This window comes from Pongo pygmaeus, chromosome 17, assembly GCF_028885625.2.
Source record: "Pongo pygmaeus isolate AG05252 chromosome 17, NHGRI_mPonPyg2-v2.0_pri, whole genome shotgun sequence".
NCBI lineage: Eukaryota > Metazoa > Chordata > Mammalia > Primates > Hominidae > Pongo > Pongo pygmaeus.
Genome location: NC_072390.2, coordinates 238393 through 265068, shown reverse-complemented (window position 1 = coordinate 265068; position 26676 = coordinate 238393). Strand labels below are relative to the sequence as shown.

At 36.3% G+C, this 26676-nt stretch overlaps 1 protein-coding gene across 2 annotated transcripts; it reads left to right on the top strand.

The window, feature by feature from the left end:
- Positions 1-40: 40 nt before the first annotated feature.
- On the top strand, positions 41-20050 carry LOC134738419 (protein FRG1-like). Of its 2 annotated transcripts, XM_063653323.1 has the most exons (7): positions 98-164; positions 9124-9210; positions 11955-12066; positions 14316-14420; positions 17599-17690; positions 18675-18785; positions 19951-20050. In XM_063653323.1, exons 4-7 carry the CDS (start codon positions 14322-14324, stop codon positions 19985-19987), a joined length of 339 nt encoding a protein of 112 aa, XP_063509393.1. In that variant the 5' UTR covers positions 98-164; positions 9124-9210; positions 11955-12066; positions 14316-14321; the 3' UTR covers positions 19988-20050. The 2 variants fall into 2 exon arrangements, with proteins under 2 accessions (XP_063509394.1, XP_063509393.1); XM_063653324.1 differs by lacking the exon at positions 9124-9210 and having other exon boundaries at positions 41-164.
- The last annotated feature ends 6626 nt before the right edge of the window (positions 20051-26676 follow it).

Below are 26676 nucleotides of genomic sequence, written 5' to 3'. Positions count from 1 at the left end.
GAAAAGCTTAAAAGACTTCCAAGTTTCAATCTTACGATATTTATCATACAAGTCAATATACCTAAACTCATCTATGTAAATTATGTCCTGTGGTAAGAAGAAAAAGAGCAAAGATAAGAAGAGAAAAAGAGAAGAAGATGAAGAAACCCAGCTTGATATTGTTGGTGAGTCAGTTTTCAGTGCCCTATTCTGAAAAAAGTTAATGTTTCTTGAGATCTCATTGAAAATATTTTCCTAGTTAGAAATTTTTGATGTATTCGTATTTGTCTTAAAGTGCTTAAATATTACCTACAGTTATAAATTCCATTTATTCTTTAGCACAGTAGATGCTACTGATGCTTTTACTTCATTATCAGGAGAGAAAAATTATAACTCTCTTGGTAGGCACCATTAGACTGCTTAATAGCCGGAGATTCTGATACATAATTTTAAAGGCCTAAAGTAAATGTTTTTCAACCAAATATATTTTACAAGTTATTTTCTTTGCACATGTATGCATTTTAATTGTAGAAGTCTGTTGTCTCTTAAACGAAGTATCTTCACAGGAAAAATCATTATTTTGTGAACTCTGAAATGAATGAAAATCTTAAATACAACATCAGGGTAGCCTGTAAATGATACTAGAAATAAACTGACCTAAACACACTTAACCAGCCTATTTTCCGTTTAGTTCTTTCCATACATTTTTTTTCTCTTTTAAAACTTGGCAAGTTGCATTTGAATCTTCATAAATTATGGTAACTTAAAAAATATATAAAATATGGAATGGTATAAAGCTAATGTTCTGGAAGAATCATTGCTTTCAAAATGGCAAATCAACAATTCTAAAATTAAGGTAGATATCTAGGATAGATATGTAGATGTGAAATTGCTGTGTCAAAGGATAGGTGAATGTTTAACCATATAAGAAACTGCCAAAAATTTTCTAAAGTGGTTGTGCCATTTTACCCTCCCACCAAGAATGAATTAGTGCTCCTGTTACATCCTTGCCAAGAGTTGATGGTGTTATCAGTCTTTTCTCCCAGTCTGAGTTTTACCTTTTCAGTTTCTTAATGGTGGTTTTTGGATGGGCAGCTTTTTTTTTATTTTTTTATTTTTATTTTTTTGAGACAGAGTCTTACTCTGTCTCCCAGGCTGGAGTGCAGTGGCGCGATCTCGGTTCACTGCAAGCTCCACCTCCCGGGTTCACGCCATTCTCCTGCCTCAGCCTCTCGAGTAGCTGGGAATGCAGGTGCCCGCCACCACGCCCGGCTAATTTTTTGTGTTTTTAGTAGCAATGGGGTTTCACCATGTTAGCCAGGATGGTCAGAAGCTTTTAATTTTTATAAAGCTCAGTTTATTTTTTTTTCTTTTATGGTTACTGCCTTATCTCTTTGATCTAAGAGATCTTTGCTTACCCCAAAGTCAGGAAAATATTCTACATTGTCTTTTAGAGGCATCATAGTTTTACTTTTTACATTAAATTTGTCATTCATCTCAAATTAAATTTTGGCATGATGTTGTGAGTTCAGTTTCAAGATTTACTTTTTTTTTTCTTTAACATCTTGATAGCCAATTGTGCCAGCACCACTGGTGTTTCCTTTTTCCATTGATCCACTTTGGTATCTTCATAAAAAATCAATTAACTTTCTATGTATTGGTCTATTTCTGGACTCTGTTCTATCGATATGTTTGTTTTTCTGTTGGTATATTTCTCTTGATTGCTATAGTTTCATGAAGTCTTGAGATCAGGTAGTCTGAGTCCTCCAACTTTGTACTTATTACCTATTAATTTATTAATTTCTACAGTGAAGCTTGTTGGATTTTCTCGAGAAGTGTGTTGAGTCCAGATCATTTAGGGGAGAATCAGCATCTTAATATTGGACCTCAATATCTCATAATTTTCAATGTAGCAGTCTTGCATGCCTGTTTAAACATTTATTCTTATGTATTTTATAATTTTACACTACTGTCAACAGAACCTTTGAATTTGATTTTCCAGTTGTTTGTTGTCAGTATGTAGATATACAATTGATTTTTGTATAGTGACTTTGTAGTCTGATAAGTCTGTTTCACTTATTACTTCTAGTGGTTTGCTTATATAGAAAACTAAGAAATTTGCAATTATGTTTCCTGTGACTATCATTTTACTTCTTTCTTTCTAATCCTTATGTCTTGTCTTTCTTTTTATTGGTTATTATACTGTCCAGGACTTCCATAGTGTTGAACAGAAGTCATGAGAATGGGCATAATTGCATTGTTCCCAAGCTTAGGCAGAAAGCTTTCAGTAGTCCACCATATGGTATGATGTCTGTAGGATCTGCAGAGAAAACCTTTATCAAAATGAGGACATTCCTTTTAAACTTTGTTTCTTGGGAGTTTTTATTTTAGTGGTGTTTAATGCTGTCAGATGCCTCTTTCTGTATCTGTTGAGATGATTATACAGCTTTCTTCATTCTGCCAATGGATTACATTGGTTTCATTTTCAACTTTTAAAGTAACTTTATATCCCTGAGATAAACCCCTCTTGGTTGTGGTGCATTGTCCTTTGGGATATTGCTAGATTTGATTTCTAGGTGTTTTTTTTTTTTTTTTTTTAAGATTTCTATATTGGTGTTGATGGGAGATACTGGACTTTTGTATCCTTTTCTTGAAATGTCTTTTTTTGATTTTGGTGTCAAGGTGATACTGGGTGTCATAAAATTAGATGGAAAGTGCTGTCTCCTTTCCTATTTTTGGAAATAGCTGTGTGAGATGGGTATGATTTGTTCTTTACATGTTTGATAGAATTCACCAGTGAAGTCAACTGAACCTAGAGGGTTTTGTTTGGTTTGGTTTTAGTTTTTTGTGGGAAAATTAAAATTTTTTAAGAGATATTTTCAGATTTTTTTGTTGTGTCAGTTTTGGTAATTTGTGTCTTTTAAGAAAATTTCATTTCATCTAAGTTGTTGGATTTATTGGCATAAAATTGTTCAGAATATTCCTTTCTTTAATATGCTTTTAATGTCCATAGAATCTAATCTGTATTGCAGTCTCTTCATATTGGTAATTTGTGTTTTTGCTATTTTTTCCTGGATCAGTCAGTCTAGCTGGAGGTTTATCGATTCTTTATAAGATCGTTTGTTTTAGATCGTTAATGATCTTTTAGTACAGGGGTATTCAATCTTTTAGCTTCCCTGGACCACAATGGAAGAAGAGCTGTCTTAGGCCACACATAGAATACACTAACGATAGGCTGATAAGCCAAAAAAAAAGAAAAAGCAAAAAAAATCTCATAATGTTTCAAGAAAGTTTATGAATTTGTGTTGGGCTGCATTCAAAGCTGGCCTGGGTCACATGCAGCCCTCAGGTTGGACAAGCCTGTTTCAGTAGTACTTATTTTCTCTTTTTTTCATTTTCTATTTAATTTATTTTCAGTCTTTTCTTTTTCCCCCCTTTAACTTATTTTCAGTTTACTTAGTTCTTGTTTTATAGCTTCTTAAGAAGGGAGTTAGATCTCTTCATTCCACTTTAGTTTCAGTTATAGTCAACACGCTTTGTTTTCATTTTCATTCCATTCAAAACATTATCTAGTTTTCCTTGTGATTTTTCTTTTCGTGGACACAAGTTATTTAAAAGTATATTGTTTTTAATTTGTACTACATAGAGATGTTATAGGTATGTTATTGTTGCTGATTTCTAATTCATTTATAGTATAGTTGGAGAACATACTTTCTTAGTGAATTTCCATGTACACTTGAAAAGAATGTGTATTCTGCAGATGTTAGTTCAGGGTTTATTTTTTGTTTTTTTTTTTGGAGATGGAGTCTCCCTGTCGCCCAACAGGCTGGAGTGCAGTGGCGCGATCTCAGCTCACTGCAACCTCCGCCTCACAGGTTCAAGTGAATCTCCTGCCTCAGTCTCTGGAGTAACTGGAATTACAGGCACCTGCCCCCACACCTGGCTAATTTTTTAAATATTTTTAATAGAGACAGGGTTTCACCATGTTGGCCAAGCTGGTCTCAAACTCCTGACCTCAGGTAATCTGCCTGCCTCAGCCTCCCAAAGTAGTGGGATTCCAGGCATGAGCCGTGTTTCTGAGCCAGTTCAGTGTTCTTTAGATGTCTGTTCGATCAACTGGTAGAGCTTGTGACTGTGCATATCTTCTGTGTCCTTACTGATTTTTTACTAATCCTACAGTGTATTGAGAGTTATGTTAAAATCTCCAGCTGTAATTCTAGATCTGTCTACATGAGCAATTTTTGCTTAAAGTATTTTGAAGCTGTCATATGATGTGTACACATTTAGGATTGTTAAGTCTTCCGTGTAAATTCAGTCTTTCATTTTCATAACATTTTAACCTTATTTCTGTTAAACGTCTTGATGCCTAGTTAAATTATTTGACTACCCTTTTGCTCCTATCAAGCCTGGGCCTTTGTTAGTTTGTGCTTATTTATTAGAGTTGCCCATAGACTTAGACAGTGACTCTTACTCTAGGAAAGGTTCATCCTCATGGGCCTCAGCCACATGTTTTAGGCATACTTGGTGAGTTCTCTCCACTCTGCTGTGTCCCAAATTTGTGTGATCTCTGGCATCTCCAGTCAGCCCTCAGCAGTGCCAGCCACTCTGCAGAGGCCTTGTGGAGCCTGCCTACTGCATGCACTCCCCCCAGCCCTTGGCCACAGACCTGCAGAGAACTTTTGCATACTCTTTTGAGGCCTCACCTGTGTGTAGTTCCCTCTTCTCCAGTACCTTATTCTATAAACTCCGAACATATTAGCACTGCAAGACTCTCAGCTTAGTGACATTGCCTCATTTCTGGAGGTCTCTACGTCTCTCCGTGTGGTCAGGAAACTGCCATTGGGCAGAAAACAGTACATGTGAGATTTGCCTCCTGTATTTTCCTGTTCTCAAATATCACAGTCCTATTCTGCCTGTGTTCCAATCCCCGAAAACAGTTTTCTCAAATATTCTATCCAGTTTCAATTTTCTCAGTGGTCATGGTGTGAGGGCAAGTCCATCTTGGCTGAAAGACGAAGTCCTTCTGCGTCTTTTCCTCTTTGTCCTTCCACCTTCTTTTGCATTGTGGATTTTCTAAACTTGCCATATAAGTAAGCATGTGCCTATTTGTGAAGGGAAAGAAGAAAAACCTTTTAATTTTTTAAAGCTGTTCTGTTGGTTGCTCACAAGGATCTGAAGGGATTGGTAAATAGGATGAAAGAAAGTCTGTAAATAGGATGAAAGAAAGTCTGTCTTTCACATGGAGAAAACCAAGTGTGACATTAATAAAACGAGCATGTCTGTAAGCAAAGAGTTTCACTGAGCTCTGCTAGATTCAGAAGCAGTTGGACTTATAACATCATAGTTTGCAAAACACATATATTTTATTTACCCAGGAACTAAAGCTAAGTAAGCTATGGGTTAATAGAAGTCTGTGAAGGGTACTTAGACTACAGTAAGATTGGGGAAGAAAATTCCATTTCCAAATCTAAGATATATCATTCCTTTGTGCCAAGCACATAATGAAGGTAGAGATTTAAGGGGGCCCTTAGCACGGAAACACTGGGTTAGTCAGAAGGTGAGGTGAGCTGTCACACAACCTTGATGCCAGAATGAGGGTGCCCTGGTAGTATCTTATCAGCCATGACACTGGTGCATCGGGCCATTTTTTTTTTTTTTTTTTTGAGACAGGCTCTTTCTTTGTTGCTCAGGCTGGAGTGCAGTGACATGATCATGGCTCAGTGCACTGTCGACCTCGTAGGCTCAAGCAATCCTCTCACCTCGGACTCCCGAGTAGCTGGGACCACAGGCTCCTACCACCATACCCAGCTAATTTCTTAATTTTTTTGTAGAGATGGGGGTCTCCTTTTGTTGCCTAGGCTGATTTTGAACTCCTGGGCTTAAGTGATTCTCCTGCTTCCCCCTCTCAAAGTGCTGGGATTACAGGCATGCCAGACATATGTAAAGATTCTAAACTATGTGAAAATACGTGAAAAGCTTTGTTATGCATTGTGAGGCAACACAGCAGGAATATTTCACCATCTGCCTAAGGTTTAAAAGGAAATAACTTTAAGCATGTGTCTAAATAGCAAGTAATGTTTTAGAGCGGATTCTCTTAAATTCAGCTTGGGCGTCTGCAGCATATACACAGCTTGAGCTGTAACCTGACATAGAGACAGGCAACTTCATTGCCCACTGTTCTTAGGATCCACTGCTTTTTCACAGCTAAAACCCCCGAGTGGCACTGTTAGGTATTATGTTATGTCACTTTAGTCGTTAAACATATAAGCATACCTCCAAAGGTTGAATGTAGGCCACTTGCAGAAAGTAGGCAGAATGCTCACATTTAATTCTTGATGATACTGTGTTTAGCTTTCTTATTCTTTGAAATCTCATTGAGAAAAAAATACTGGCATCTGCTCAAAGTAATTTCTTTTTCAGTTGACAATATTATAAGTAATGTTATTGTGTCATTTCCCTACTTGGACAGAGTGTGACAATTTTGAGGAGCTTGTTTGCTGGAAATTTCTTCTTCATTTGCAAAACTTTAATGAGATATTATATTTAAATGATTTTATTTAATATTAAGTGTACTTAGTGAATGTGGCATAGAACATACAAAATAAAACTAATTTAAAATCATTAACTATTACATTCATAAGAAAGACTTGCTAATCATAACACTGTTGATAATGATTCTGAATAAAGCATTATTTCTTTTCCTGAAAACAATTGTAGCTATAACTCAATCATCTAAATTGCTTATTAGTTTTATTGCTTTTTAATTGTCTTTAGCTGAAATTTTAATTTTGATTAATTTTCTTTTTCTCCATTGGTTTTGTGTGTGTGTGGAGGTAAAATATACAGAATATAGAATTTGCCAGTTTTTCTATTTTTAAGTGTACACTTCAGTGGCATTTAAATGCATGCACCATTTTACCTTCCCACCAGCATTGCACAGGGTTTCAGTTTCTCCACATCCTGCCCAACACTTGTTTTTCTGGTTTTCTTGGTTTCTGTTTTCTGTTTGTTTGTTTGTTTTGATAATAGCATTCTAATAGGTGTTAAGTGGTATTGCATTATGGTTTTGATTTATATTTCCCTAGTGACTAGTGGTGTTGAGCGTCTTTTCAAGTGCTTATTGGCCATTTGTATATCATCTTTGGAGCAATGTTCGTATACGTCCTTTGCCCAGTTTTGAATTGTGGTATTTGTCTTTTTGGAGTTCTCTATATAGTCTGGATATTAATTCCTTATAATGTATGTAGTTTACAAATATTTTCTCCATTCTCTGGGTTGCCTTTTACTCTGCTGATGTCGGTTCTTGATGCACAAAAGTTTTTAATTCTGATGAAGTCCGGTTTGTCTGTTTTCTTTTGTTGCCTGTGCCTTTGATGTTCTATACAAGAAACCATTGCCAAATTCATTGTCATGAAGCTTTTCCTATTTTCTTCTGAAAGTTTTCTAACTTTAGCTCTTACATTTAGGTCTTTGGTCTGTTTTAAGTTACTTTTTGTATTTGGTGTTAGATAAAGGTCCAACTTCATTTTAGCTAAAATTTTATGTATTTTAAAATTTATTATGGAAAGCATGAAATGTTTAGTTGAATAGAAAATTTTGTGCAGTGGAATTAACTGAATCTTTAAAACCTTTTTGTTATGGAAATATCCAAACTATTCCATTCATAGAAGAATATAATGAGTCCCCCATGTGCTCAGGCCCCAGCATTAATTATCAATATTTTGCCAATCTCGTTTGATTTACACACACACCCACATACACATTTTTTCCTAGAAAATTTTAAGTAAAATCACAGATATTATGTCATTTTACCCATCAGTAGATAAATGTACATTTCTTAACGTGGTATGTCTTTCTCTCATCACCTGTTTTGTTCTTTATTTTTATATGTTATACTATGTCATTATCAGACCTTGTAAAATTAACAAGAATTCCTTAATATGTCATATCCAGTTAATGATTGACTCATTTCTACTCTAGCTAAAGTACAATTTAGGAGGAGGTTTGAGGATATTTTTTAACATTAAGATATAAACTTTTATAACAACTGCTTAAATAATTTTTCCTAGAGTCTAACATTTCTATTGGCAAATTGGAAATTAGTATGCATAGAGATAGATTCTGCTCATTTTACTTGCAGTCTAAAATCATAGTTAAGATTACTGGCCAGGCACGGTGGCTCACACCTGTAATCCCAGCACTTTGGGAGGCAGAGGTGGGTGGATCACGAGGTCAGGAGTTTGAGACCAGCCTGGCCAATGTGGTGAAACCCCGTCTCTACTAAAAATCATTCAGGCATGGTGATAGGCGCCTGTAACCCCAGCTACTCGGGAAGCTGAGGCAGAGAATTGTTTGAACCCAGGAGGCAGAGGTCGCAGTGAGCCAAGATAGCATCACAGCACTCCAGCCTGGGTGACAGAGCGAGTCTCTGTCTCAAAAAAAAAAAAAAAAGGATTGCTATGCTAGAAAGTCTTCATGTAGAGGCATTTTTAAGAAACATTATGATAGGCATTGCCTCTGGAAAGCAGGCATGAGTAGATGGCTGGGGTCTATCATGAGAGAGACCGTTCTCTATATGTCAATTTGTACCTTCACATGTTGCCTTTTGTTTTGTTTTGGTCTTTTTTTGAGACATGACCTTGCTCTGTCACTCAGGCTAGAGTGCAGTGGCAGGACCATAGGTCACTATTACCTTGAACTCTGGGCTCAAGTGATCCTCTTTCCCCAGCTCCCCGAGTAGCTGGGATTACAGGCATACACCCCCATGCCTGGCTGTATGTTGCTATTTTATGTTTTAAAAACCTAATCCTGACTGTGCTGGTAGTCGCATGAATCTGTGCACATACATGCAAACAAGTACATGTAAAACTGGTGAAATCTGAATAAGCTTCATGGATTATATCAATGTCAGTTTCCTGATTCTGACAGTGTATGATACTTATGCAAGATGTCATCGAGACAAAGCAAGTAAAGGATATGTGAGATCTTTGTATTATTTCTTACAACTGCAAAATAAAAAGTTTTTAAAACTAAGTTATGATAACAAAATAAGAACTCTGTGTCAAAACTAACATATAAAGTTGAAATATTGATTTTATTTTTTAAGAATCTGGTGGACAGTAACAAACTTTGGTGAAATTTCAGGAACCATAGCCATTGAAATGGATAAGGGAACCTATATACATGCACTCGACAATGGACCTTTTACCCTGGGAGCTCCACACAAAGAAGGTTTGTGTCTGGAAGGGAAGATCCTGCCACAAGTGTAGATTTTAGGACATTCATTCACTTAGGCCAAACTCTAACTAGTCTCAAACATTTTCCAAAGGAATGGAACCATTGCATTTGACTCTTCCATTTTTTTTTTTTAATTCCTTAATATTTACCAGCCATTGGCAAGTCCCTCTTTCTCATATAAGCATTTGAAAACATTCCGTATAGTTCCAGAAGAGTATGTTTGGAAATCAAAACAACATGAATAATTAAAATAGTAAGTGGAAAGAAAAAAGAAAACCTATTTGAGTCAAAATGTTTGAATTTCTTTTTTATTCAGACCTATTGCCAAAACTAACCTGTGCGTTTAACAATTTGAAGTTTCCTCATTTCCTTTAGTGCATTAGAGGAAGCACTAATGAGATACGAAGTAATTACAAGATAAAAAGCAGTATCATTTGGTTAGCAAGGCCATCCCTTGAATAAATGAAAGCATTTAGCTTTTTAAATAAGTGTTTAAATATGACTGTATTTTAAAACATAAAGAGAAGCTATCTCAAAAGTTACTAAATAAGCATTATATCACCCTGTCTTACTCAGTGTATAAAATTAACATTGTAGTTAAAAGAAGGTAAAATAGATCTTGATTCCAAAGATACAGTATTACAGTGACATCAGTATATCTGAATATTCTTACATTTAATTGCAGAAGAAAATAGCCACATTTTTTAAAGCAAAATAATGTCTTTATATTTATAGCAAATGTCAAATTTATTTTCAAATGTTTTTTCTCCAATAATTGATGAGGGCCCTAGTCCTCCAGAGCAGTTTATGGCTGTCAAATTATCTGATTCCAGGTGAACTTATGTTGCAATATAATTAGTAACCAGTTATTTTAAAAATTTAATTGTATTCATTAAAAATGTTAGTATCTGTCTTAAGCCCATGGTAATTTTGATATAAAAAACAAAATAGCTTTTTTGAAAAGTAGATTTTGTGATCTACTTTTAGTGGATTTCCTGTCAGTATATAATGCTAGGCTGGAAAAAAGATGTGTAAGTTAAAAAATGCAGATTAATAATTTCACACAGCAAATAACATAGATTAAAAAATAAATCAAATAGTACAAAACCTGGTTCACTGTTGCTATGATATTTAAACTCACTGTTTGGAAGTCCAAAGGCAAACAGGAAGACTAAAAAAAGGAATATTGTTGAAACCAGCAGAGAATGTTACAGAATCATAACGACCAAAAGAATATTTTTACTCACTATTTTTACAGTCATTTTATAAAGTAACCTTTTTTATTCTCACCTTGTGCAAAAGTATAGAATGATTCTTTGGGTAGAAGATACTGAAAGTGAATTTACATATTTTAGTAATTGGTTACATCAACATGATAATGATTTCTGTTATATAATCATTAACATATAAAGGAGTAAAAGTCAATTCTGGCATCCCAGGAGATTCTCGGTAAGGTAAAAGATTAGAAATCATAATTTTAAAAAATCACATTAACATTATTTCTGTACTTTCTTTGAAAGTCTGATAAGTATGGTGAAAGACAAAGAATAAAAGCAGAGGAAGAAAAAATTCAATAGTTTTAAACTGCTTTACAATTATAAACAAAAAAGGATTATAAAGAAAATTAACTGACAAATGAGGAAAATATTTGCAACAATCTTAACAGGCAGTGAGTTCTTACTCTTCATATGTATCTTGTATAGAATTCATAGCACTGATGACCCCAGTAAAAAAACTGCAAACAATCAGATCTCAATAGAAAAATGGACCAGGGACATTACCAGATAATCTAAAATCTAAAAAGGAAAGGAAAAGAAAAACAGTTGTTATTCTAGTTAACTACTAAAATGCAAATTTATAGGATACTGTTTTTTCCATATCAGGTTTTCAAGTATTTTTTTAAAGTCATAATGTTTAAAAAAAAATCTGTGATACAAAACATACTCTGTTAATTTGAGGTAAGAATGTAAATGGAAGCAGCATTTTCTGGAAAACAGTTTGATGACATAAGAACTTTATGCCCTTCGATCCAATTATTTCTAGGAATTTTCTCTAAGGATAAAGCAGTTTTATGTATAGAATAGATGTACATAGAACTATTTATAATAAGAGAAAAAGTAAGTTTTAGTAATTTATTATTGAACTTTATAACTAAAGAGGTATAATTGAAGAATGATGAATTTCTAAAATATTTGTTATGTAATATATAAGGTACAATGTTTATATTAAAAAACACAATATAAAACTAAATTTAAAACTGCACTGTCCAACATGGCAGCAACTAGTCACATGTACCTTTTTATTTTTTTTAAAAGGCACAGAGTCTCACTCTGTCACCCAGGCTGGAGTGCAGTGGTGTGACCGTATCTCACTATAACCTCAAATTTCTGAGCTCAAGCAATCCTCCTGCATCAGCCTCCCAAGTAGCTGGTATTACATGTGCACGCCACCATGCCCAGCTGACTTTTTAAATATTTTGTAGAGATGGGGTCTCACTGTGTTGTCCAGGCTGATCTTGAACTTCTTGCCTCAAGCAATTCTCCCACTGGCTTCCCAAAGCACAGAGATTACAGGAGTGGGTCACCACTCAGCCACATGCAGCTTTTGAACACTTGGAATATGTCCAGTCTGAAATTTTAGATATGTACACACGCACACACATACACATGTCCTGTTTTGATGTTCTATAATTAATTTTCTCTCAGTTTTTAACTTTTATCTATCTTATTAATGTACAGAATTGCCCTGAAATCTGGCTATGGAAAATATGTTGGTATACATTCAGATGGACTTGTTGGGCGTTCAGATGCAATTGGACCAAGAGAACAATGGGAACCAGTCTTTCAAAATGTAAGTGCTGTTATTGTTTACAAAAACTTCCTGTCAGTTTAACAGAAAGTCTGTAACAGTCAATCATAATATATTTAAAAAGAAAAAGTAGGATGCAATAGTATAATACATTAAATTGGAATAAATCAGTAAGAACATAGAGCCTTGAAGAGATCTCAAAATATAGTGCAACTAAAATAGCATTAGTACTTTTGCCCACAATTATTTCGGTATACCCTTAGTGCCTAGATATGGATCTCATTTCCATTAAAGAACCAGTCAATTTTAGGTCTCAGAGTAGGAAAACAGAATAGTTCCTAAGCATCTTCTTTGTAGCAGAAATCATGGATGCTTTCAGAAACATTAGAGACTGTAAGCGAACAGTAGAGCTTGCTAAGACCAAGTTGTGACAATTTATGCATAAAATAAATAATAGTTCATTGAAGTAAATTATCTCTAAAAGACTTTCTGTTCATAAGCTTAAAATAGTGTATGAAAAGATAGTTTTAATATAAGAAGAAAAAAGATAATATACTAATTCTTAATTTTAGTAAGTAGACAGTTGTTGTATATGGATGTTTTGTTAAATCTTTGTTGATACAGAATACATAATTTCCTTTTTCTGTTTGTGTGAGAATATTGAACAAAAATATATGAGTGCTAAACAGTCTTTAAAAAGTAGATAACTATATCAAAAACAGTAAGGACCAGTGGGCACCACACCGAACAAGCAAATAGAAGATAAGCTCAGCCTTAGAGTAGCAGCTTTGGTAGTATACACTAATGAATTGAAAATAGGAACTCAGCAGTGTTTTCTAAGATGACAGATTAAACAAACATCCCCCCAGAAAGAGGTAATCACTTAGACTAATTTCCTCATCCCCTAGGATAAAATCTTAACTCAGTGACTTGAAAACTATTTTGACCCAACCCTTTGAGAAATGCATTTTTACATTGCAGCCCAGCACACACATATGTATAACTGAAGCAAGAGTTGTACTTAACAATACTTACTTATCTGTGTGTTATGCACCCTGATATTTCTTATTCTCTGTTACCCCTTCCTCTGTGTGTCTGTGTGTATTCCTTCCCCCGCCCCCACCATACCATTCAGGAAACAACACTACATTGATTTCATTACCCGCGAATGTGTTGCAACCCCTTTGAGATGATCCTACTAGTTATGATGAGACACTTCTAATGAAAGTTACACCGGTAGAAAAGGCCAATATATCATAAGGCCTTAGATGATGACTTAGATAGTACTAATAATACAACACTTTAGGAAAGTTCATTTCATTTTATTTTTAGGAAGGACACTAAGTTTCAAAAATTTAAATTTAAATGAAAGAGGGTCTTAAAACTCTATTGCAAAAAGGACTCAGCTGAATAATCTGTGGCACAGGTTTAAATCATCTTGGACCACCCTGCCATGTTCCAGGGCTCACCAGGATCCATCCAGATGAGAGACCACCCAGCCCTTGTGACCTTGACTAAGAAATTAAATCCATGTTATCAGAACTTTTTTAACTGGATGTGATATAAGGTTAACATATTTTGTAATCATTATATTTATAAATATTTTGTCTAAATGTTATGGTATTCCAAGTTTTCCAAAAGAATCAACCAAATACAAGTTATAAGTAAACATTATATTTGTTAAGGGGGTTAAGCTAACCAAATTTATAACCCAGATTTAGATACACAAGAAAATCAGTCTTTAAAGTTTTGTTTAATAGAAAGCAGTGTAATATAGCAAACATTAAACAACTAAAAAAGTATATGATTATTTATTTTCACACACAAAAGTCCCTCAGACATTCTTAAATTCAAAACACCAAAGGCGTTGTATATACCTTTTCATGTTTTCTAATTGTGAAGAAAATAGATTTTACTTAAAATGCTAATATTTTAATAAAGTATGCTTTCATAATTATGTTCTTGTCTTTAAAGTTAATTTTTCAAACTGAACTAAATCAGTTATATCTTCAGTAGATCTTTTAGAAAGGAAGCAATCCTACCTCATCTACTTAGAATTTAGTCCTACTAGGAAGATACACTACAAATGTTTATTGTGGTAATCTTTGAATAGTAAAATGATAGGTGATTTTGGTTTCCTTTTCTATATGTTCTTGTATTATATTTTTCAGGTTTTTCTCTAAGTTCTTTTCTGTGATTTTTAAATCAGGGAGGAAAAATTAATTCAGTCTAAACACTTAATGTTTCTTCTACAAGAAGTATCCTCATGGCTATTTTGTTATTTCACTTAGGGGAAAATGGCTTTATTGGCCTCAAATAGCTGCTTTATTAGATGCAATGAAGCAGGAGACATAGAAGCAAAAAGTAAAACAGCAGGAGAAGAAGAAATGATAAAGGTAATGATGACATTTTATACAGATAACTACATTCACACATGCGATGTGACTGTATCTCTTTAAAATGTTAAATGGTCATTTGCTGTCACTTTAAAGATTTAGTTAATAGATTTTTGTAATGTGGTGGTTCAAATAGACTCATTTTTAATTATAAATCCCATAGTTGACGGCTTGTTTCTACAATGTGGTAGAGAAATGAGTGCATCTAGGAGCTACCTTGCCATTATCTCCATGGATTAGTATCTTTTTCTGGTAGTTCCACATGCTCTTTTTAGGCTTTCATGTTCTTGTTTTCTTGCTTGTATTTTAAAATCTAATTTTTAAAATAGATAACATGTACACGTGATCCCAACATTTTCAAATAAAAGCATGTGAAGATGTATACCTGCCATGCGTCTTACTCACCTGTGTCCCAGCTCCTGTTCCTCTTTCCCTTTTTTTTTTTATAGTCTCCTAAAATTTCTTTATAAACATATGAATATATTTATAATTTTCAACTGTTTTACGCTAAAGGTAGCCTCCTCTATAGTCTAGACTTTGATTTTTTTTTTCCTTAAAATTGTATCTTGGAGAGATTTCTACTATGAGTTTGAATGTAGAAAGTTTTCTCTTTTTCTTACTTTTCCTCTCTTTCTCTTTTTTAGCAGCCACATAATATTCCATTTTAGGGATGTACCTTAATTTATTTCATCTCTTATAGATGGAAATTTAGGCTGTTGCCAGTCTTTTGCTCTTATAAACAGTGCTGCAGTACATAACATTGAATATGCATCAATTTGTAGATGCATATTCAATTTCCAGAAGGAGAATTACTAGGTCAGGGGTATCTGCATTTGTATTTATGTAATGCTTGAGCTTCTGTGACGATAATCACTTTATGAAACATAAAAAATCATAGCAGAACTTCTGGGGCCTTAGCCCTCACATTTTAAAAATATTTTTATTAACAGTACCAGTCTTCTTTGCATTAGGAGAAACATGAATCACATAAAACATGATTTTTATTTTATTTTTAAAATTTGTGTGCGTCACTAAGCTGGAAATAAAAGTTCCTTATTCCAGGCTAAATTCTCTCATCCGTAGTCAGATGCGTTATCCATTGCACCACTGGCCTGTGCCCTCCCTAATCCTACTCTTTGTTTTACATTATTGTAAAAGTTACACAGACATCTTCATATCAAGGTGAAATTCTAAATAATACTGTTAATATAACCTAGATAAATCAGATAGTTAACTGGAATTTGATGAAAACATTTAAGGCTTAATTTTTTAAACTCACAAAAGCCACTGATCTTTAATGATAAACATATACTAGGATGTGTCTAAAGAATAACTCCCACCTTCTTGACACATGGTTTTTCTGTGTCTTGGCATTCCAACGCAGTACTGAGCATCCTGAACCTTGCTTTGTTTGTCTCTGTTGGGAATCACAGGTTGCATCCAGTCTGACCCAGATTTGCTCTGTAAGGCATTGTGGGGGCCGGAGTGGAAGGCTCTAAGAGGGGGGCAAATGCCTTTTCTAAGATGCCCTTCGTTCTTATAATTAGAGCATAAAAATTTATGTTACATTTTTCTCTACTACCAGTGAAATTTAAAAGTATCTATCAAATCTCTGTATGTACTTCATGTTAGATTTCCGATCATAAGTTTGATTTTCTTTTTAGAATAGTCTTGATTTCAAATAATTTCAAATCTAAAGCTCAAACAATTTCAATCAAAAATGTAGGTATTTTCTTAGAGAAGGGAAATGTTATATTTTTTCGTTGCATGCATCCGGCACATGCGTTGTAGTCTTGAATTTCCATAATGCTCCTGTGAGGTGGATGTGAGCTCAGCGTTATATACAAGAAGACAGCCTCTGACCCTCTTTACATCCTCATGGTTTTTGTCAGTCAGTTCATGGAAATCACAGTGATTTCAAGGTGTGGTAAGACAGGATGGGTACCCAGGCTCAGCTGACTCCAGAGGCCACTCTCAGTATTTCATAGCACGTTGCTTCTCAGGAAGCAGGTCATTGAGGAAATGCAGATGGGTTTGTGACTTACATTTACTTTTATTTATTTATATTTTATTGTATCATGTTTAAATTATTTTGCATCTGGATATCATCACAAAAGAGTTATTGAAGGCAACAATTGCAAATATATGTGCAGTGCTTTGCACTTACACAAAGATACAAAGATACTTGCACAAAGATTGCGTTTTTCACTATGTAAAGCAATTTTCAGACGAAATACAAAGTTTTCTGGATCGCTTTGGCTAGTCAAGTACCTGGAAGCTCTGAACAGTGATTATTTAGGACTCTTTTCATACCATTTAATTGCAGGCTCTCAATCTCTGTCAGCCCTTCACCTTTATGACCTTGCCTTATCTACCAGAACACAGATCCCTCTTACTAAAGGTAGCATTGTATTACCTCTGTCAGCCCTTCAGCTTTATGACCAGATCACAGATCCCTCTTACTAAAGGTAGCATTGTGTTACAGGCCCTAGCAGGGAATGTTTTCATGTCTGGGACCCCTCTAATCAGAACCGTCACAAAGATGTCATTGGCACAAACAAGTTATTTGTCATCACTTTCTAAGCAGCCCTGGAACTGGACTCTGGCCACAGAGATCCCCTAGGAGACATGAGTCCTTACCATTGCCAATTGCCTGTTCTGTGGGTGATCCTAATTGTTGAATGCAGATTAATTAACTTATGACACGTGGTAGTAAACATCCATCCAAACTTAGGATATAAGAAGCTAGTAAAAGAGGTGGGTTCCAATTAATTAAAAACAAGTTGTGTAATGTTAAAAGTTTTATTAGTTTGGTAATAGTCTGTGCAACATAAAATAGCTATTTGGTCCTAGTGTATTCACTTGGAGGACAAAATTAAATTAGTTAATGATCGCTTTATTGTCTAGCAGGATCTGATGTGTAAAATGTTTCTGAAATAATTTTGTCTGTAGTGTTTCTGACACAAAGGCTGCGGAGGAAGCATGTGATAGCACTTACTCATATAGATTATATATATGAAGTAAAAACACATAGCCAGAACCTTTTTCTGAATATAGTTGCTCAGTTAATTTTTTCTTCTGCATAAGAAATCATCTCGAATGTTCTTATGTGATACGTAAAGTGAGGAAGGTGGAAGATAAACATATAATCCATTGAATTCTCTTTTCCAATATCTAGATTAGATCCTGTGCTGAAAGAGAAACCAAGAAAAAAGATGACATTCCAGAAGAAGACAAAGGAAATGTAAAACAATGTGAAATCAATTATGTGTATGTATTCTTTTCCTTTTAGACCTACAGATTTGACAGTGAAGTGCTTCTTGAAGTGATTCTCAAAGTGCTTTCAAAATAAATTACCAAATTAACTGGGGATGGTGGTACATGCCTATAGGCCCAGCTACTCGGGAGGCTGAGACAGGAGGATTATTTGAGCCCAGGTGTTCAAGGCTGCAGTGAGTTCTGATCACCACTGCCTTCCAGCTTGGGTGGCAGAGCAAGACCCTGTCTGAAAAAACAAAACTGATGGACAAGAAGAGACAACACAATGTAGCCTCTAGGAGAGCACTGAGCTAAATGCTTTTCTTTTCTTGAGGCTTGTTTTCCTGATCATCCTACCAGCTCCCAAAGCTAGTCACTCAGGTTAGTCAATCTCTCTATTCATTCATACAATGGGTGTGATGCCAGTCAAAGGCTGTGCTGTGGCCAGGACACAGGGGACTCCAGCCAGCATGCCCTAATAGAAATGGGGCCTTGTGCTACCCAGTCAATGAGTGGCCCTCCTCTTGAGAGGTCACGAAGGTCATCTTTGTTGAAAAGTTCCAGCTTATTAAAAAAAATACAATTAGAGCTTTTTTCTCCCCCAAGATGGAGTCTTGCTCTGTCCCCCAGACTGGAGTGCAGTGGCATGATCTTGGCTCATCTCAACCTTCACCTCCCAGGTTCATATGATTCTCCTGCCTCAGCCTCCCAAGTAGCTGGGACTACAGGCACGCCACTATGCTCGGCCAATTTTTGTATTTTTGGTAGAGACGGGGTTTCACCATGTTGGCCAGGCTGTTCTCGAACTCCTGACCTTGAGTGATGCGCCTGCCTTGGCCTCCCAAAGTGCTGGGATTGCAGGCATAAGCCACTGTGCCTGGCCTACAATTAGACGTTTTTAATAAGTGAAAAAGAAATTAACAGTATTTATAAATTTAATAGTAAATATGTATAATCAATTTGAGGTATTTTTCAATGAAGACATTTTCTTTGCAGAAAGAAATTTCAGAGCTTCCAAGACCACAAACTTAAAATGAGTAAAGAAGACAGTAAAATTCTTAAAAAGGCTTGGAAAGATGGATTTTTGCATGAGACGCTTCTGGACAGGTAGCTATTTATTTACTTATTTCCACTATTTTCAGTAGTCAATAGAAATGGCATGTAGAAAATCTACATTCTCTTAAATTAGTGTAGTTTTTCACATTTTTGTCTTTATTTCTAATTTATGAGTGTGGCAATATTACCTAGAGAGGACATCATAAGTTTGGGAAAAGACTGTCAAGAAAGAATATCTAAAAATTATAACCGATTCTAAATATATACTTTAAGAAATTCAGGTTTGACTGTATCTACTTCATAAATTTATCTTTTTATAACTATTAGAACCAGAGTTAGAAAGAAGCAGTTTGACTAATATAAAAATTATGTGGATTCTGTTAGAGTAGTTCAGGTTCCTTAAAATAAGAATAGATCAACTAAAAAACTAAGTATAAAAGCTAAACAATTGAAATTGAAGCAGTTTTATTCTAAGATTTGGAAGAGTGCAGGATGTTTATCATAGCAAATTATTAATATTTATTACTCTTCCTAGGTAGATAAGTAATATCCTAGATTTATGACATAGAAAAACAGACGTTTAGCTGTGAGTGTACAAGTATAAATCAATTAAGTGCCAGATTTTGATAATCACCAGCCGCTCATTCAAGTCCTATGTTGCAAACTTACTCTCACCCTTTTTTTACATTACTTGATAAAGGCAATGTTTAATTACGTATTTCCTGTTAACTAGCTGGTAGAGTTCATACCTAAAGTCAGTCAGTAAATAATCTTAAGAATTTTTTCCAGCTGAGCAAATGAATATGTATCTAGTTGTAAGAAATTAAGAAGAGGATATAAAATATAATCAGGATGTGGACTCTAAAACAGAATAAGCTGTATGTCCTGTAACTTTTATCACTTGTAATAATACAGCATTCTCACCCTGTTAAATGGAAATTCAGAGCACCCTTAAATTCCGGAATAATTAAAATTGCTATTTGGATTGAAAAAGCCCTTAGGCAACATTTATTGAATATTAGGAAATAACTTTTATAAGATTAGAATCCATTTTTTATAGAAACCAAATTTAAAAGTATACATATTTTAATATAAGTGTTGTGGTAATAACCAAAATTGAACACACAGTTTTAAAGCTTTTTATATTTAGTAGCAGTTGAATATATATGGCATGTTTTACATAGATTAATTTTATTACTTTTCTTTGTTTAAACAGGAGAGCCAAATTGAAAGCCGACAGCTACTGCAAGTGACTGGGATTTTTGTTTCTGCCTCATCTTTTTGTGTTTTTTTCTGAATAAAATATTCAGAAGAAATGCTTTTCAGAGTTCTTGATTTGTTGTGAAATTATTGTTTACCTAGTAGCTAGTTTAACCAGGATTAAACAAGTTTAATCAGGATTCTTCATGGATGTACTTTTTAGCTAACTACAGTTTTTCACATGGAAATGAAACTTACAGTACACATTTAACGTACCACAGAATTTTTTTCTGGATTTCCTGTCCTGAAGCATGAATTGTACTAGAAACCAATTCTTCCTGTGCTACTTGTGGAATCTGCCTTATTGGATCATAATCTTACTTTACTTTATATAATAGATGCTTAATCAGTGCCTTTAATAAAAGTTAGTTAGAAACTCCCAATCCAATCAATCAACAAGGCTTTGGTTCTACCTCCAAAGTACTACCCAGATCACAGACAATCCAAATATCAGAACTAGGGGGCTGGGCAGAGAGGACAAATCATCTATTAGGGAGTGGGACAGAAAGTGGAAACATTACAAAGAAGCAAGTAGGCTCAGAACAGAGGGGAGAGTAGTACTGGGGAAACTCCCTGCTGAGTACAGGTTAGCCACAGTGGATATGTATGTGACACCTTTGTCCTTGTGGGCTGGAATGGGAGCTGATAAGGGAATAGGAACAGCTCCAGTCTACAGCTCCCAGCGTGAGCGACGCAGAAGATGGGTGATTTCTGCATTTCCAACTGAGGTACCGGGTTCATCTCACTGGGGAGTGTCAGACAGTGGGTGCAGGACAGTGGGTACAGCGCACCGAGCATAAGCCGAAGCAGGGTGAGGCATCGCCTCACCCAGGAAGAACAAGGGGTCAGGGAATTCCCTTTCCTAGTCAAAGGGGTGACGGATGGCACCTGGAAAATTGGGTCACTCCCACCCTAATACTGCACTTTTCCAACAGTCTTAGCAAACGGCTAAGGTATGTCTCCTAACACTATCCCTCCCCACTCCCCTGACCCCAAAACAGGAGATTATATCCCACGCCTGGCTAGGAGGGTCCTACACCCAAGGAGCCTCACTCATTGCTAGCACAGCAGTCTGAGATCAAACTGCAAGGTGGCAGCGAGGCTGAGAGAGGGGCGCCCGCCATTGCCGAGGCTTGAGTAGGTAAACAAAGTGACCAGGAAGCTCCAACTGGGTGGAGCACACCGCAGCTCAAGGAGGCTTGCCTGCCTCTGTAGACTCCACCTCTGGGGGCAGGGCGTAGCCAAACAAAAGGCAGCAGAAAACTCTACAGACTTAAATGTCCCTGTCTGACAGCTTTGAAGAGAGTAGTGGTTCTCCCAGCACGCAGCTGGAGATGTAAGAATGGACAGACTGCCTCCTCAAGTGGGTCCCTGACCCCTGAGTAGCCTAACTGGGAGGCACCCCCCAGTAGGGGAAGACACACCTCACATGGCCAGGTACTCCTCTGAGACAAAACTTCCAGAGGAATGATCAGGCAGCAGCATTTGCTGTTCACCAATATCTGTTGTTCTGCAGCCTCCACTGCTGATACCTGGGCAAACGGTCTGGAGAGGACCTCCAGTAAACTCCAAAAGACCTGCAGCTGAGAGTCCTGACTGTTAGAAGGAAAACCAACAGGACATTCACACCAAAACTCCATCTCTACATCACCATCATCAAAGAACAAAGGTAGATAAAACCACAAAGATGGGGAAAAAACAGAGCAGAAAAACTGGAAACTCTAAAAATCAGATCGCCTCTCCTCCTCCAAAGGAACACAGCTCCTCACCAGCAATGGAACAAAGCTGGACGCAGAATGACTGACGAGAGAAAGGGGCTTCAGACGATCAAGCTACTGAGCTACAGGAGGAAATTCAAACCAATGTCAAAGAAGTTAAAAGCTTTGAAAAAAAATTAGATGAATGGATAACTAGAATAACCAATGCAGAGAAGTCCTTAAAGGACCTGATGGAGCTGAAAACCACAGCATGAGAAATACGTGATGAATGCACAAGCCTTAGTAGCCGATTTGATCAACTGGAAGAAAGGGTATCAGTCATGGAAGATCAAATGAATGAAATGAAGCGAGAAGTTTAGAGAAAAAAGAATAAAAAGAAATGAACAAAGCCTCCAAGAAATATGGGACTATGTGAAAAGACAAAATCTACGTCTGATTGGTGTACCTGAAAGTGACGGAGAGAAAGGAATCAAGTTGGAAAACACTGTGCAGGATATTATCCAGGAGAACTTCCCCAATCTAGAAAGGCAGACCAATATTTAAATTCAGGAAATACAGAGAATGCCACAAAGATAGTACTTGAAAAGAGCAACTCCAAGACACATAATTGTCAGATTCACCAAAGTTGAAATGAAGGAAAAAATGTTAAGGGAAGCCAGAGAAAAAGGTTGGGTTACCCACAAAGGGAAGCCCATCAGACTAACAGCGGATCTCTTGGCAGAAACTCTACAAGCCAGAAAAGAGTGGGGGCCAATATTTAACATTCTTAAAGAAAAGAATTTTCAACCCAGAATTTCATATCCAGTCAAACTAAGCTTAATCAGTAAAGGAGAAATAAAATCTACAGACAAGCAAATGCTGAGAGATTTTGTCACCAACAGGCCTGCCCTAACAGAGGCTCCTGAAGGAAGCACTAAATATGGAAAGGAACAACGGGTACAAGCCAATGCAAAAACGTGCCAAATTGTAAAGACCATCAAGGCTAGAAAGAAACTGCATCAACTAATGAGCAAAATAACCAGCTAACATCATAATGACAGGATCAAATTCACACATAACAATATTAACCTTAAATGTAAATGGGCTAAATGCTCCAATTAAAAGATAGAGACTGGCAAATTGGATAAAGAGTCAAGACCCATCAGTGTGCTGTACTCAGGAAACCCATCTCACATGCAGAGACACACATAGGCTCAAAATAAAGGGATGAAGGAAGATCTACCAAGCAAATGGGAAAAAAAAAGGCAGGGATTGCAATCCTAGTCTCTGATAAAACAGACTTTAAACCAATAAAGATCAAAAGAGACAAAGAAGGCCATTACATAATGGTAAAGGGATCAATTCAACAAGAACTAACTATCCTAAATATATATGCACCCAATACAGGAGCACCCAGATTCATAAAGCAAGTCCTTAGAGACCTACAAAGAGACTTAGACTCCCACACAATAATAATGGGAGACTTTAACACCCCACTGTCAACATTAGATCAACTCAACACGACAGAAATTTCACAAGGATATCCAGGAATTTAACTCAGCTCTGCACCAAGCAGACGTAGTAGACATCTACAGAACTCTCCACCCCAAATCAACAGAATATACATTCTTTTCAGCACCAAACCACACCTATTCCAAAATTGACCACATAGTTGGAAGTAAAGCACTCCTCAGCAAATGGAAAAGAACAGAAGTTATAACAAACTGTCTCTCAGAGCACAATGCAATCAAACTAGAACTCAAGATTAAGAAACTCACTCAAAACTGCTCCACTACATGGAAATTGAACAACCTGCTCCTGAATGACTACTGGGTACATAACGAAATGAAGACAGAAATAAAGATGTTCTTTGAAACCAATGAGAACAAAGACACAACATACCAGAATCTCTGGAACACATTCAAAGCAGTGTGTAGAGGGAAATTTATAGCACTAAATGCCCACAAGAGAAAGCAGGAAAGATCTAAAATTGACACCCTAACATCACAATTAAAAGAACTAGAGAAGCAAGAGCAAACAGATACAAAAGATAGCAGAAGGAAGAAATAACTCAGATCAGAGCAGAACTGAAGGAAATACACACAAAAAACCCTTCAAAAAAATCAATGAATCCAGGAGCTGGTATTTTGAAAGATCAACAAAATTGATAGACCGCTACCAAGACTAATGAAGAAAAGAGAGAAGAATCAAATAGACACAATAAAAAAAGATAAAGGGGATATCACCCCTGATCCCACAGAAATACAAACTACCATCAGAGAATACTATAAACACCTCTACGCAAATAAACTAGAAAATCTAGAAGAAACGGATAAATTATTCGACACATAAACCCTCCCAAGACTAAACCACCAAGAAGTTGACTCTCTGAATAGACCAATAACAGGCTCTGAAATTGAGGTAATAGTTAATAGCTTACCAACCAAAAAAAGTCCAGGACCAGATGGATTCACAGCCTAATTCTACCAGAGGTACAAGGAGGAGCTGGTACCATTCCTTCTGAAACTATTCCAATCAATAGAAAAAGAGGGAATCCTCCTTAACTTATTTTATGAGGCCAGCATTATCCTGACACCAAAGCCTGGCAGAGACACAACAAAAAAAGAGAAATTTAGACCAATATCCCTGATAAACATCGATGCAAAAATCCTCAATAAAATACTGGCAAACCAAATCCAGCAGCACATCAAAAAGCTTATCCACCATGATCAAGTGGGCTTCATCTCTGGGATGCAAGACTGGCTCAACATATGCAAATCAAAAAACATAATCCAGCATATAAACAGAACCAAAGACAAAAACCACATGATTATCTCAATAGATGCAGAAAACGCCTTTGACAAAATTCAACAACCCTTCATGCTAAAAACTCTCAATAAATTCGGTATTGATGGGACATATCTCAAAATAGTAAGAGCTATCTATGACAAACCCACAGCCAATATCATACTGAATGGGCAATAACTGGAAGCATTCCCTTTGAAAACTGGCCCAAGACAGGCATGCCCTCTCTCACCACTCCTATTCCACATAGTGTTGGAAGTTCTGGCCAGGGCAATCAGGCAGGAGAAGGAAATAAAGGGTATTCAATTAGGAAAAGAGGAAGTCAAATTGTCCCTGTTTGCAGATGACATGATTGTATATCTAGAAAACCCCATCGTCTCAGCCCAAAATCTCCTTAAGCTGATAAGCAACTTCAGCAAAGTCTCAAGATACAAAATCAATGTGCAAAAATCAAGCGTTCTTATACACCAATAACAGACCAACAGAGAGCCAAATGATGAGTGAACTCCCATTCACAATTGCTTCAAAGAGAATAAAATACCTAGGACTCCAATTTACAAGGGACATGAAGGACCTCTTCAAGTAGAACTACAAACCACTGCTCAATGAAATAAAAGAGGATACAAACGAATGGAAGAACTTTCCATGCTCATGGGTAGGAAGAATCAATATTGTGAAAATGGCCATACTGCCCAAGGTAACTTATAGATTCAATGCCGTCCCCATCAAGCTACCAATGACTTTCTTCACAGAATTGGAAAAAACTACTTTAAATTTCATATGGAACCAAAAAAGAGCCCGCATCACCAAGTCAATCCTAAGCCAAAAGAACAAAGCTGGAGGCATCATGCTACCTGACTTCGAACTATACTGCAAGGCTACAGTAACCAAAACAGCATGGTACTGGTACCAAAACAGAGATATAGACCAATGGAACAGAACAGAACCCTCAGAAATAATGCCACATGTCTACAACCATCTGATCTTTGACAAACCTGACAAAAACAAGCAATGGGGAAAGGATTCCTTACTTAACAAATGGTGTTGGGAAAACTGGCTAGCCATACATAGAAAGCTGAAACTGGGTCCCTTCCTTACACTTTATACAAAAATTAATTCAAGATGGATTAAAGACTTAAATGTTAGACGTAAAGCCATAAAAACCCTAGAAGAAAACCTAGGCATTACCATTCAGGACATAGGCACAGGAAAGGACTTCATGTCTAAAACACCAAAAGCAATGGCAACAAAAACCAAAATTGACAAATGGGATCTAATTAAACTAAAGAGCTTCTGCACAGCAAAAGAAACTACCATCAGAGTGAACAGGCAACCTACATAATGGGAGAAAATTTTTGCAATCTACTCATCTGGCAAAGGGCTAATATCCAGAATCTACAATGAACTCAAACAAATTTACAAGAAAAAAAAACAACCCCATCAAAAAGTGGGCGAAGGATATGAACAGACACTTCTCAAAAGCAGGCATTTATGCAGCCAACAGACACATGAAAAGATGCTCATCATCACTGGCCATCAGAGAAATGCAAATCAAAACCACAGTTAGATACCATCTCACACCAGTTAGAATGGCAGTCATTAGAAAGTCAGGAAACAACAGGTGCTGGAGAGGTTGTGGAGAAATAGGAACACTTTTACACTGTTTGTGGGACCGTAAACTAGTTCAACCATTGTGGAAGTCTGTGTGGCAGTTCCTCAGGGATCTAGAACTAGAAATAGCATTTGACTCAGCCATCCCATTACTGGGTATATACCCAAAGGATTATAAAACATGCTGCTATAAAGACACATGCACACGTATGTTTATTGTGGCACTATTCACAATAGCAAAGACTTGGAGCCAACCCAAATGTCCAAAAATGACTGACTGGATTAAGAAAATGTGGCACATATACACCATGGAATACTATGCAGCCATAAAAAATGATGAGTTCATGTCGTTTGTAGGGACATGGATGAAGCTGGAAACCATCATTCTCAGCCAACTATCACAAGGACAAAAAACCAAACACAGCATGTTCTCACTCATAGGTTGGAATTGAACAATGAGAATACATGGGCACAAGAAGGGGAACATCACATACCAGGGCCTGTTTTGGGGTCAGGGGAGTGGGGAGGGATAGTGTTAGGAGATATACCTAATGTTAAATGAAGAGTTA